Source organism: Ustilaginoidea virens, chromosome 4, assembly GCF_000687475.1.
Source record: "Ustilaginoidea virens chromosome 4, complete sequence".
Lineage (NCBI taxonomy): Eukaryota > Fungi > Ascomycota > Sordariomycetes > Hypocreales > Clavicipitaceae > Ustilaginoidea > Ustilaginoidea virens.
Window position 1 is genome coordinate 1,490,669 of NC_057319.1, and position 12,506 is coordinate 1,503,174.

Genomic DNA, 12,506 nt, shown 5'->3' on the forward strand with positions numbered 1-12,506 from the left:
CTGGTGTCTCCGCAAACAGCCCAGCCTGTTTATGCTCGGTCATGACCTCATCTGTGCCCGTTGCCTCTCAAGTGAGCTTCCAGTAGCTTCACGAGGTCGTTTGACCCTCCCGTCGACTTCTACCGGCATGATATCCATCATCACGGCCATGAGCTTCAGCTCCACTGGTGGAGGAACGGGCCAAAAGTTCACATATGCTACAACCGTGGTTGCGGGTGTTGCGTCTCTTGCAGCAACAGCTCTATCTGTCGTGTATGTGCTGGGCTGTCGGAATCGCAGGTTTCCGCCCCGTTTTGTGTCTTTTATAAACTGATCCTTTCCAACTAGGTCAATTTGGCTGCAAACCAAAAACTACCGAAAACCTCTACTCCAACGATATGTCGTCCGAATCTTGCTGATGGTGCCCATCTACTCCATCGCGTCCTTTACGAGCATGGTCTCCCTGAGCGCTGCCGCATTTATCGACCCTATTAGAGACATATACGAAGCATTTACAATCTACACCTTCTTCCAATTGTTAATCAACTACCTTGGTGGTGAACGTTCCCTCATCGTCATGACTCATGGCCGGGCTCCCGTTGAACATTTGTGGCCACTCAACCACGTGCTGCGTAAAGTCGATATATCCGATCCTCATACATTCCTGTCGATCAAGCGTGGTATTCTGCAATACGCGTGGCTCAAACCCATCCTGGCCGTCGCTACTATTGTGATGAAAGCAACCGGGACATACCAGGAAGGGTACATCGGTGCTAAATCTGGTTATCTCTGGAGCGGAATCATATACAACGTCAGCGTAACTCTCAGCTTATACTCGCTGGGCCTCTTTTGGGTTTGCATGCATCATGACCTGACACCTTTTCGGCCGGTTCCTAAATTTCTCTCCATCAAGCTCATCATATTTGCATCCTACTGGCAAGGGTTTTTCTTGTCCATTTTGGTCTGGCTTGGCGCTATACCCGATAATGTCGAGGGCTACACAAGAGACAACCTGGCGGCCGCTATACAGGATGCCTTGATCTGCATTGAAATGCCCGCATTTGCAGTCGCTCATTGGTACGCATTCTCTTGGTATGACTTTGCGGACAATAGTATCCTGTCGGCCCGAATGCCGCTGAGGCATGCTCTAAAAGACTCCTTTGGTATCAGGGATCTTATTGAAGATTCCAAGGAGACGTTTCGGGGGAGTAAATATCAGTATCGAGCATTCGATTCGGGGGACAAGGTTATGGCCCACGAAGACTCGGACTCACGTTTCGCCAGGCTGCGAGAAGGCATGCGGTACGAGAGAGGAGGAAAGGGAAAATACTGGCTGCCGAAACCCAGCGAGATCAATGCCACTTCGCCAAGTGATATCCATGTAACCTCCCCGTTGCTTGGTGGGCCTAGCTCCAGTCGAGGCAATGCAATTGGCGACCAAACAAACGGCACGTTTGACGAACCTGAGCTGGACGATGACGAAGAGCACCTATATAGTTCGGCTCGGGAGCTAGAGTATGGCGACTGGAATGTAAGTGATGCCCCCATGCGAGGTTGCTTTTTTGGCCGCAAAGTTGAAAAGACGGTGGACAAGGCTAACGAAGTATGCAGTACCCCGTCATCGCCGCCAGCGAACCGCTAGCCGAGCGATATAGGCCATCAAGAAGCAGCAGCAACGGGGGCAGGGCTCAAGCATGGGAGACGGGCCCCGTCAGACCACGGAGCGGTCCCGAATCATCAAGCAGCCAGCCACAGCCTTCACCGTCACAGGATGCAGAGGAGCCTCAACCGGTAGTGGTAATTAAAAAGAAGAAGAAGGCCAAAAAGGTGGTAAAACACCGCCAACCAGAGCCGGCGGACCTTGGCCTGGGAAAGGGTCCCCCCTCTTCGTCTGCGGTCGCTGAGGGCTCGAAGAGCGTGCAAAGCCCCGAGACAGATGAGACAAGACAATGGGGCGACTCTACTGCAGATGAGAGGCAGAACTCCCATCCCAGGTACCAAGTGGATGCCAGTGAGGCGTTCCGCAATGTATGGGGGGGTGAAGAATAGTGTTGCCGCAGTTGCGTTTATTCCCAAGTCTTTCCAAACTTGTTATATTATCATTAGACGATTGCGTAGTGGCGATCAACATTTAAATAGCGAGGCGTTACGGTTGAACCGAATTCAGGGGTTGCGTTCAGAGTTTGTCGCAATTTCTGATCTGCCCTGCAGACGTGCCAGACTGTTGCGGATGTCGCATTTTTTCCGCTCTCCCTTTTCCATATGGAGCGTCGTGACTGGTGTTTTTCAAGACATTGAAGATTCCATTGACATCCAACACTTTTCCTACCGGCCCGCTGGGGCGACGTCCAGGTACCACTGACCTAAATCGCTCCGCGCATGGCGGTATGTGGTACGGAGTACTACATGTATAACCAGGTAGTGGCTCCACTTTGAGCCTCCACACTGTCCCTCCCCCGCCACATCGGCCCAAACAGCTTGCGGTTTGCGAAAGGGAAAAGCATACTCCGTACAGTGATGACTCTCACTCTCCAATCCTTATTTCTCCAATTGCGAACATCTTTCCTCGACTCCCCTCCCTGTCCATACTCCTCCCCCTTGATTCACCGCCGCGTACGAAAGAGGCGGATACAGTACAACATCTTCAGCGTCTGGGCTTGTTTTCGCATAGGCTTTCGGGATTGTGTCAGCGCACGATCGGATGCCATTACGCGAAATCCCTAGTATTTTGCGCCCAAACATCGCTTCCCGCTTCGCCACCGTCCGTTATCGTAACGATTCTCGCCTGGACCTTGGCCCGTCCTTGATTTTTTTGTAGATTTCCATGGGCCCGAGAGCGCCCCTAGTTGCCAACAATGGGGTTTGTGCTCAAAATCACTTCCGTCTACAGAGTCGAGAGGTGCTAATTCAAAGCGGTTCGCAGTGTCCCCAAATTCTTCAGATGGCTCTCAGAGCGCTATCCAGCCATCTCCCAGGTCATAGCCGAGAACCGCATACCTGAGTTTGATTGTCTCTACGTTCGGCACACCCCTGGTCGTCTGCTTCCCCCCTTCTTCGCTAACCATTCTCATTAGCTCGACATGAACGGCATCATTCACAACTGTACCCACAAAGATGCTGGAGAAGATGTCTCATTTCGACTAAGTGAAGAGGAGATGTTTATCCGGATTTTCAACTATATCGAGCATCTGTTTGGGAAAATTAAGCCCAAGCAGCTCTTCTTCATGGCCATTGACGGTGTTGCACCACGAGCCAAGATGAACCAGCAGCGAGCCCGCCGGTTCCGTACAGCATTGGATGCTGAAAAGGCTCGCGAAAAGGCTATCAAGGAAGGTGTCGAGTTACCCAAGGAGGATCCATTCGACAGCAACTGCATCACTCCTGGTCAGTTCCAGGTTGCGCTCCATTTGTCTTGGTATATTGTGCTAAGGAATGTGTAGGAACGGAGTTTATGGCGAAGCTGTCACAACAACTGCGATATTTCGTTAACAAGAAGGTATCTGAGGACGCGGACTGGCAAGGATGCGAAATCGTTCTTTCCGGCCACGAAGTCCCTGGTGAAGGTGAACACAAAATCATGGAATATATCCGGAACGCAAAGGCCCAGCCCAACTACAACCAAAACGTGCGACACTGCTTGTACGGATTGGATGCAGACCTCATCATGCTGGGCTTGCTGAGCCACGACCCCCATTTCTGTCTGCTCAGAGAAGAGGTCACCTTCGGAAGGGCATCCAAGACCAAATCGAAGGAGCTCGAGCACCAAAACTTTTATCTGCTGCATCTGTGCATCGTAAGAGAATACTTGGAAATGGAGTTCCAGGAGCTGCAGAGGGAAGGCACCTTGGACTTTCCCTATGACCTGGAAAGGATCATTGATGATTTCATCCTAATGGCGTTCTTTGTCGGCAACGATTTCTTGCCGAATCTTCCTGGTCTTCACATCAATGAAGGCGCGTTGGCGAACATGTTTAAGATTTACAAGGCAGTTCTACCCAACTGCGATGGCTACATCAACGAGAATGGCGTCATCAACATGTCTCGTTTGGATAAGTTGTTGTCAGAACTTAGCAAACTCGAGTTGGCGTCGTTTGAAAACGACGTGTCAGATGAAAAGTGGTTTGCCTCGAAGCAAATGGAAAAGAAGTTGGAAGCGAAACATGCAGCGGGCAACAAGAACGCAAAGACGGGCCAGCTAGTCATTACATCGGCACAGCGCGACTTATGGAAGCAAAAAGTCAGGCCGTACGTCTCGAAGCGCTCGGACGAGCCTTTAAATCTAGGATACGGTTTGAAAGCGGCAGATCGAAGGTTTGTGCAAGACATTGCGGATGCGATGCACCTTGACTGGTCTACGCAAGAAGATGAGGAAGCCAATCGCCATCTTATCTTGGCGTTTCCGGCCAGACCTGGTGGGCAGAATGACGATGACGATGAAGAGGAAGAGGAAGGAAACCTGGCCGCCTACCGCGTAATTAAACTTTACGACAACGCCATGGTCGTCGACGCAACCCCAGAAGATGCCCAACGGCATTATGAAAAGCTGTATCAGGACAAGTATGCCGGTTGGAAGACCAAGTACTACTTGCAGAAGTTTCCGGAGTGGGCACCGGAGAGGTACGGAAAGGAACAAGCAAATCTCTGCGAAAATTATGTCCAAGGCCTGCAATGGGTTCTTTTCTACTACTACAAAGGCATTGCATCATGGCCGTGGTTCTACGCCTATCATTATGCGCCTCTCATCTCTGGTAGGACGCGACTTGCCTGTCTTTTTTTTTTTCTTTTTTCTTTTTTCTTTTTTCTTTTTTTTTTTTTTTACTAAATGGGGATATTTTCTTCTACTAACAAGAATAGATGTCACCAAGGGCTTGGGAGCTAATCTCAAATTCACAAAGGGTCAGCCCTTCAAGCCCTACGAACAACTCATGGGAGTACTGCCTGATCGAAGTAAGAAAATTGTGCCCAAGATTTATCACGATCTCATGACGAACCCCAATTCACCCATCATCGATTTCTATCCTCGAGATTTTACCCTGGATATGAATGGGAAGAAGATGGATTGGGAAGCCGTTGTTAAGATTCCGTTTATCGATGAAAAACGGCTCCTGGACGCGATGGCCACAAAGAACGATCTCCTGGAACCCGATGAAAAGGCTCGAAACGGATTCGGCGTGCCACTCAAGTTTACGTACTCTCCAGAGGTAAACTTTACCTACCCGTCACCTCTTCCCGGAATCTTCCCAGAAATACAGAATTGTCGATGCATCGAAAACATCTTTGATCTGCCGGATATGGAGGGATTAGAATACGTCTCCGGGCTGACTGATGGAGCATTAATTAAAGCCGAGGCTCTGGCTGGCTTTCCCACTCTGCATACTCTTCCTTACACAGCTCAGCTTGTGGAGGGCTATGGTATCAATGTTTTCCAACAGGACAGCAGAAACCCCAGCATCGTAGTCACTCTGACCGACACCCGGATGCGAACGAGCATTGAAACATACAAGGCGAAGCTCGGGCAACGTTGCTACGTCGGGTATCCCTTCCTTCAGGAAGCAAAGATCGTCAAGGTGCAGGACGAGCTGTTTACCTACGAACTCGCGGGAAATGACAAGGGCATAAACACCAAGGATCACTCTAATCGAGAGGCCGCCGACTATGCAAAAGAAGCCGAATTCCTGGAGAGCTGGCATGCAAAGCGACTGGGTGTCACTATCGGCCAAGTTGAATGCCTGGTGCACGTCCATATGCTCAAGGGTCTGATCAAAACCGAAGAAGGCGCGTTACTCAAAGAGTATGCCGAAAACCCCAGCATCCGCAGCGTGTATTCTTCCCAAACGGTTGTGGACGAGGTGGTCAACGAAGACGAGCGATTTATTGAAAAGGAAGCCCTGCCGGTTGAGGAGGAATTCCCCGTCGGCACGCAGGCATTTTTCCTCGGCGAGTACGCCTACGGACGACCGCTGGAGGTGATTGGGCACGTCAAGGGCAAGACGGAAGTCAAGCTGTCGGTTCCCAAACAAAGGGAGCCAGAGTTTGCCAGGAGGATAATCCACGGAGCGGAGCGCGCCAACGCGTACACGCCATCCTTTGCTGTTGCCAAACACCTCGGGGTTCACCCTCTGGTGCTGAGCAAGATCACATCATCGTTCCAAATCAGCACGACAGCGGGGCTGAAGCTGAATCTCGGTCTTAATCTGAAATTCGAGGCTCGGAAACTGAAAGTCCTGGGCTATTCTCGCAAGTCCCGTACCGGCTGGGAATTCAGCGCGCTGGCCATCAAATTGATTGCCGACTACATGGTGGCGTTCCCGGACTTCTTCGCCGCCATCCAAAGAGAGCCGCAAAAGAGCGAGATTTCCGAGACGGACCTGTGGAACAATCCGAGCGTTGCTTCACAGAGAGTCAAGGACATTTCGGCTTGGCTGAAGAAGCAAGAGACGTCCAAGTTTGAGCGGGTGCCGCTTGAGGCTGAGCAACTCGACTCCGAGGTGGTCGTGGCTCTGGCCAACGCCGGCGAGCAAGCATTCCAAGGCTCCCAAGAAGTCGACATCAAGAGGCTGAAGGGAGTCCCCCGCGCGGCAATTCTCAAGCCCTCGGATGCCGATGTCGTCTTGGGTAATCAGAGATTTGCACTGGGCGACCGTGTGACGTTTGCAGCCTCTGCCGGCAAAGTGCCCCTTGCGACGACTGGAACGGTGGCTGGGATCAGTAGAACTGCCACTGCGCTTCTCCTCGACGTCGTGTGGGACGTTTCTTTTATGAGCGGCACCACCTTGGGCGAGCGAGCTCCCATGTTCCGGGGCCAGACCGTTCCGTCCAGCTCGGTTCTAAACACGACGAACAAGCAGGTCATCTCCGCCTCGACCAAGTCGCAGCAGAAGCGGGCCACTTCCACGATGACGACGGGTTTCTACGGCTCAGTGGGCGTCCCTCAGTACAGGGACGCTCCAGCACCAGCGCCTCTACGGGGTAGCTGGAGAGGCGCCATCAACCGGGGCGGCCACGGCACTCCTGGGCGAAACCCGCCGGGCAGGGGAGGGGGACGAGGCAGCCCTGAACTGCCGCCGCAGCGTGGCCGTGGTGGCAACGGCCACGTTGGCAACGGCAACGGCAACGGCAATGGAAAGGGAACGGGAGACGGCCCAAATCTGATCCACAGCTTATTGGTGTACCGCGAGAGTCCAAAGGACACGTCACAGCCCGGGAATCCAGGCCATGGCCGCGGGGGTGGTCGCGGCAGAGGCCGTGGCAGCTTGGCGGGAAGTCCAGACGGCCATGCCGAAGCGGAACCGCGGGGCAAGTACAGCAACGTGCCACCCCCTGCAGGCCTTGATTCCCCTCGCGGTTGGCGAGGTGGCCGTGGCCGCGGCCGCAGAGGTGGCGGAGGTCGGTATCGCGGCGGAATGAACAGGGGACGCGGAGGCAGTGGCGACGGCCGTGGCGAAAACGCCCCTGAAGTCCAGGGCTAAAAAAGAAAAAGGTGATGCGATGCTGGCTGTGGTGTTTTCGCACCACCTCTGGCCCCCCCTCCATCTTACAATGTACGGCTTTCATGTCATTTGTTGGTTTTTGCGTACAGTATTCGGCAGTGAAGGGTATCTCGGGCATGGATCTGGACTCTGTAGCTGCTCAGGGGGTATGTATGGACACGATGCTCAAGTGACAGCATAGTGGACGGACTCGAAGGCGCGCATGTCGTCAGGTTGCGACCATGATCATGTAAGATACTGGACGGGGTCACGGAGGGGTCACGGAGGCTTAGATTCATACAGGCATCATTCGATCATTGGAGCCCCATCATTTCGAAGAAAAGAGACCCACGATAAACGGGGGGCAGAGGGGGGACAGTGGCATTTGCAGTTCAAGTCTAGTCGACTTCCGGGTCGCCGCCGCAGTCGCCCATCCTTCACGCCTTCTTGGCCTTGTTCTTGCTCGCATCCTTGACCTTGGTGGCCGGCAACTCGAACCTGTCGCTCACACCGCCAGCCATGGGCTCCCAATAGCCCAGCTTGTCGTTCAGGTTCCATGTGAGCAGGCCCACCCACGGCTGCACGTTGTAGTGCAGCTTCAGCACGACATTGTCCGTCTTGGCGATCCTGCCGCTGGGATGCGTAATCTGGTACTTGGGCCGCTGGTTCCTCAGCTTGAGCAGACCCCTACACCCCCGTCAGCAAATGGGAAAAACAAAAACAAACAAAAACGAACAAACAAACAAACAAACAAACACACACACACACACACAAGAGGCCCAGACACTGCGGCAATCGCCGCCCCCCCCCCCCCCCCCCCCCCCGACGCGCACTTACCGAGACGGATCGATAGACTTGCCCTGCGCGCTCCGCTTGAGCTTCTTCATGGCCACGGGCCCAATGTTCTGCAGGTGGTCGGCGCTCGGGCTCGTGATGATGCTGTCCCAGATGACGGCCGAGTTGGTGGTGTTGGCGGCGGGCCCGGCGGGCCAGTCGGCGGTGACGTACACGAACAGCTGCTTCGTGTTCCACGTGAAGAGGGAGGAGAGGTCGGCGTCGAGGGAGAACTTGAGGATGGCGTACTCCTCCTTCTTGGCGGAGTAGTAGTGCGGGCGGCCGCGGACGCTTGGGACACCGCACGGCACCCCGGTCAGCAGCGAAGGGGGGGGGGGGGGGGGGGGGTGGCAGAGGGGAAAGAAGGACGGGCGGGCGGGGACGCACGTACACTTGGATGTTGGTGGGCGTGATGGTGCCGCTCGGCCTTCGCGCGGCGAGCAGGTCGGTGGCGGCGATGAGGCCGGCCAGCACGCAGGCCACGGTGGTGAAGAATCCAAACACGTTTTGGAGGCGGGTGAAGGAGCTGTGCATGGCTGGGGTCGGTTTGCCCCAGGGGGCGGGGGGGGGGGTTGCGCCGGGAGGGATTGTCGAGGATTTGTCGAGGAAATTTGTTGGCTTGTTGGCTTGTTGGTTTGGTGTTTTGGTGTTTTGCTTGCGAGATGATGGTGAGAAAAAGGGTCGCTGTCAACTTCTTGCTGTGTAGCCCATGGGCAGGCAATCTGGACACGTGGGGGCCGCGGATCCACATGAGCTTGGTGGCACCGCCGCAGGGAACAAGTCGACTTGACATCGAGTCTTGGTTGGACTGGACCGCCCGTCTGGTCTGCCTGCCTGCCTGCCTGGCACACGGCGCGTTGGGCTGGGAGATGCATCAATCGGCAGAGAAAAAAGACACCAACATGTTCTACATTCCTAGTCATTACAAAGAAGCTAAAATTACAACAGCATAAGTGGTGTTTTGCCCCCCGGGTCGACCACCCGTAACCTCATGTTTCCTGCATCCCCCCCCCCCCACCCCCTGCGCAGCACCATCTCCGCAAACTTCTCCCTTTTCAAGCAGTTCCTTTCCTTTCAAGCGGCCCATTTCTCACATGAGATTCTTGAAGCCGGCCTTGCGGCAGCTAGCAACAAGAGACTTGACTTCCTGGGCACGGGCACGAGTAGTGACCATGAGGGCATCAGGAACATCGACGATGACGAGGTCGTCCACACCGAGACAGGCAACGAGGCGGCCGGATCCGGGGACGACGATACCACCAGGTGCTTGCTGGGCAACGACTGCAAACAAGAGATGAGTTTCGTTTTTGTGCAAGAAAAAAAGATATAAAAAAATAAAAATAAAAAATAAAAAAAAAAAAAGGACATGAGAGGCAGGGGATGAGAGGCAGGGGTTGCAACGTTCAGTCCCGGGGTACATACCGAGATTGCGGTCGCCCAGGATTTTGGGCGAGTTGGCCTCTGCAGGAAGCATCTCGGCAAGCGAGGAGAAATCACCAACGTCATCCCAACCTAGGACACAATGTCAGAATATCAGCAGACTCGTTTACCCCAGCTCACCAAAACCCAACCCTCCCTCCAAAAGGAAACCCCCCCCCCCCCCCCCCCCCAGGGTCGGATTGTCAAGCTCACCAAAAGTAGCGGGAATCACGGCAACCCTGCCCTCAGCGGCAGCAGGCTCCGCAATGGCATTGTCAATGGCCACCTTCTCCAGGGTCGGCCACACCTCGGTCAGGAGAGCGTCCCGCTGCGCCTTGTCCTCCCAAGCTTCCGCGATTCGCGTCAAGTTGGCGTGCAGCTCGGGTTCGTACTCCTTGACCAGGCTCATCAGGGTGGAGGCCTTGGTCACAAACATGCCGGCGTTCCAGCGGTAGATGCCGGACGAGACGTACTTGGCGGCCGTGTACGCGTCGGGCTTCTCCTTGAAGGAGCTGACCAGGCGAGCCGAAGGCGCGTTTGGCACGTCCAACTTGTCTCCGAGCTTGACGTAGCCGAAGCCGGTGGCAGGGTGAGACGGGGCGATGCCGATGGTGACGAGGAACCCTTCCTTGGCGACCTTGACGGCTTCGGTGACGGAGTTGAGGAAGGCATCCTCGCCGGCAATCATGTGATCGGCGGCAAACGACCCGATGACGGCATCCCCGTCTCTGTGCTGGAGGATGGCCGCGGCCAGGCCAATGGCGGCCATGGAGTCCTTGGGCCCCGGCTCGGTGAACAGGTTGGACGCCTCGAGCTGGGGCAGTTGCTTCTGGATGGACTCGGAGTGGCTTGGTCCGGCGACGACAGTCATGCGGGAGCAGCCGGCGAGCGGCACGAGACGGTTCCATGTGGACTGGAGCAAGCTGCGTCCGGAAAGATCAATGTCCAGCAGGAACTTGGGGTGGTTTTCGCGGGACAGGGGCCAGAGACGTGTTCCAGCACCGCCGGCCGGGATGATGACGTAGAAGCCGGGGATCTCGCGGTCCATGGCGGGGACGGTGAGCTGCGGGCTCGGCGAGGGAGGAGGAATGTATCGCATGGCGGGCGACAGCTTGGGCATGGGGTGAGGGCTGAAGGATCGAAGGGCGCTGTCGGCGCCCGGGGTGAAGAGGCCCAGACCGGAGCTGTCCCGGCGATCCTTTTTATTTTTGGAAAAGCAGAATTATGTGAGCCGGTGATTCTTGCCATGCATGGTGCAGGTGCAGGTGCAGGTGCAGGTGCAGGTGCAGCCTTGACGCAGACGAGAGCGCGAAACACGGTTCGGGGGACGATGTGGCCATTCAGAGGTGTGCCCGTGAGCCCGTGAGCCCGTGAGCCCGTGAGCCCGTGAGCCCGTGTGCGATGCCGCGCCGCCGTACACTGCCTGCCGTGACGTGACGTGACGTGACGTGACACTTACCAAGATGGTCTCTCTGAGAAGTTGCGAAATCTCCGTGTTGGACTGTCGCAACTGCGAGCACTCCTGGCGCAGCTCTGACATTTCCTCATTCTGCACGATGGGGCAAAAGTCAGCAAAAGATGCAACGCAGCCGACGTGTGCCTTGGGGTCAAGTCCAGGACACGGATCGTAAGGGTCGGGTCGATCGAATTGCGTGCGCATGCTGCAGTGTTTGGGGGGCATCACGGCGCGGCCACATGGTCGAGTCGATTGCCTGGCTCTTTGCACGTTGCATGTTTTGTTCTGCTCTCCGCCGAGAAAAGGGGCAGAACAGAACAAGAACAAGAACAGCTAGACGTTGTCGTCGCGTCATGTACGCGGCGAGGCGCAAAGACGAAAAAAGCACCAGCCTTTGGCCACTCTTCTCTTCTCCTCCCCTCGCCGCCGCGCCTCCCCGCTTTCCCCGTGGAAGAAGAAGAAGAAGAAGAAGAGCACGTACCTGCTTCTGCACAACCTCCATAATCTTGGCCAAAGCGGCCTCAATGCCCGTCTGAACAGCCATGCTTGGGGTCGACAAGGCGGGTGCGAGTCGAACGAATCTGGAAGGGAAGAGAGGACGGATGAGATTGGGGGGGGGAAGGGGGGGGGGGGGGGGGTTGGAAAGGGGCTGAGGAAAAGGGAGGATGGATAACAACTTTGAAGTAGAGTAGTGTAGTGCAGTGTAGTCTGGTCTGGTCTGGTCTGGTCTGGTCAAGTTCACCCACCCCAAAGGCTGGGCTGAAACAAGTCAAGTCTGGTGTCGCCAAGTCCAGGCCTGGCGGGAATCAATGTCATGCAGAGGACTGCACAGGACATGGAGTTTGTTTTATCCTAAAATGAGCCGGCCTGGCGTGCCTGGCGTGCCTGCATGCAGGAGGAGCTTCCAGGGGACCGGACCTCACTGGGCGCAAGTGCTGGTTGTTCGGTCTGGTCAATATGTCCAGTCTGGGACTGGGACTCTGGTGGGGGCTGGGGTCAATGGTCGGGTTCAATTGATCATTGAGGCCATGTGTCCAGCGGGCCCACCCACCCAAACATGGCCTGCCTGGGCCCTGGGGGGGTTACGGGCTACGGGCTACGGCCTGGCTGGGCCTGCCTCGGATTTGGGGTCAACAACTGGTACCAGACAGACTGGACGACCTTGTTGAACGCGGCATGGCATGGCATGGCATTCCACCAGCCGATTTTTCCATTTGTCGTTTTCCTCGCGTGGTGCGTGCGTTCAAGTAATAGCTTGCAAGGGGACATCAGCGTGGGTGAGATTGAATGGACCAGAAGTGGTGGGACGAAGCCAGGCACAAAAGTGTGCGACTTGATTAGCGCCAACT

General features: G+C 55.4%; 4 protein-coding genes across 4 annotated transcripts; 2 read left to right on the forward strand and 2 right to left on the reverse strand.

The window, feature by feature from the left end:
• Nucleotides 1-127: 127 nt before the first annotated feature.
• UV8b_04945 (uncharacterized protein) lies at nt 128-2,028 on the forward strand (the record flags this gene model as incomplete). Its single annotated transcript, XM_043142443.1, has 3 exons — nt 128-252; nt 328-1,510; nt 1,591-2,028. The coding sequence occupies 3 exons, from the start codon at nt 128-130 to the stop codon at nt 2,026-2,028; spliced, it is 1,746 nt and encodes a 581-aa protein (XP_042998377.1).
• Nucleotides 2,029-2,834: 806 nt separating this feature from the next.
• On the forward strand, nt 2,835-7,448 carry UV8b_04946 (uncharacterized protein; the record flags this gene model as incomplete). The annotated part of the gene is made up of 5 exons (XM_043142444.1): nt 2,835-2,839; nt 2,903-2,996; nt 3,054-3,363; nt 3,420-4,727; nt 4,834-7,448. The coding sequence occupies 5 exons, from the start codon at nt 2,835-2,837 to the stop codon at nt 7,446-7,448; spliced, it is 4,332 nt and encodes a 1,443-aa protein (XP_042998378.1).
• A 437-nt stretch (nt 7,449-7,885) lies between these two features.
• UV8b_04947 (uncharacterized protein) lies at nt 7,886-8,816 on the reverse strand (the record flags this gene model as incomplete). The annotated part of the gene is made up of 3 exons (XM_043142445.1): nt 7,886-8,135; nt 8,286-8,573; nt 8,674-8,816. The coding sequence occupies 3 exons, from the start codon at nt 8,814-8,816 to the stop codon at nt 7,886-7,888; spliced, it is 681 nt and encodes a 226-aa protein (XP_042998379.1).
• A 556-nt stretch (nt 8,817-9,372) lies between these two features.
• On the reverse strand, nt 9,373-11,701 carry UV8b_04948 (uncharacterized protein; the record flags this gene model as incomplete). The annotated part of the gene is made up of 5 exons (XM_043142446.1): nt 9,373-9,563; nt 9,705-9,794; nt 9,915-10,899; nt 11,161-11,250; nt 11,639-11,701. 5 exons carry the CDS (start codon nt 11,699-11,701, stop codon nt 9,373-9,375), a joined length of 1,419 nt encoding a protein of 472 aa, XP_042998380.1.
• Nucleotides 11,702-12,506: the final 805 nt, after the last annotated feature.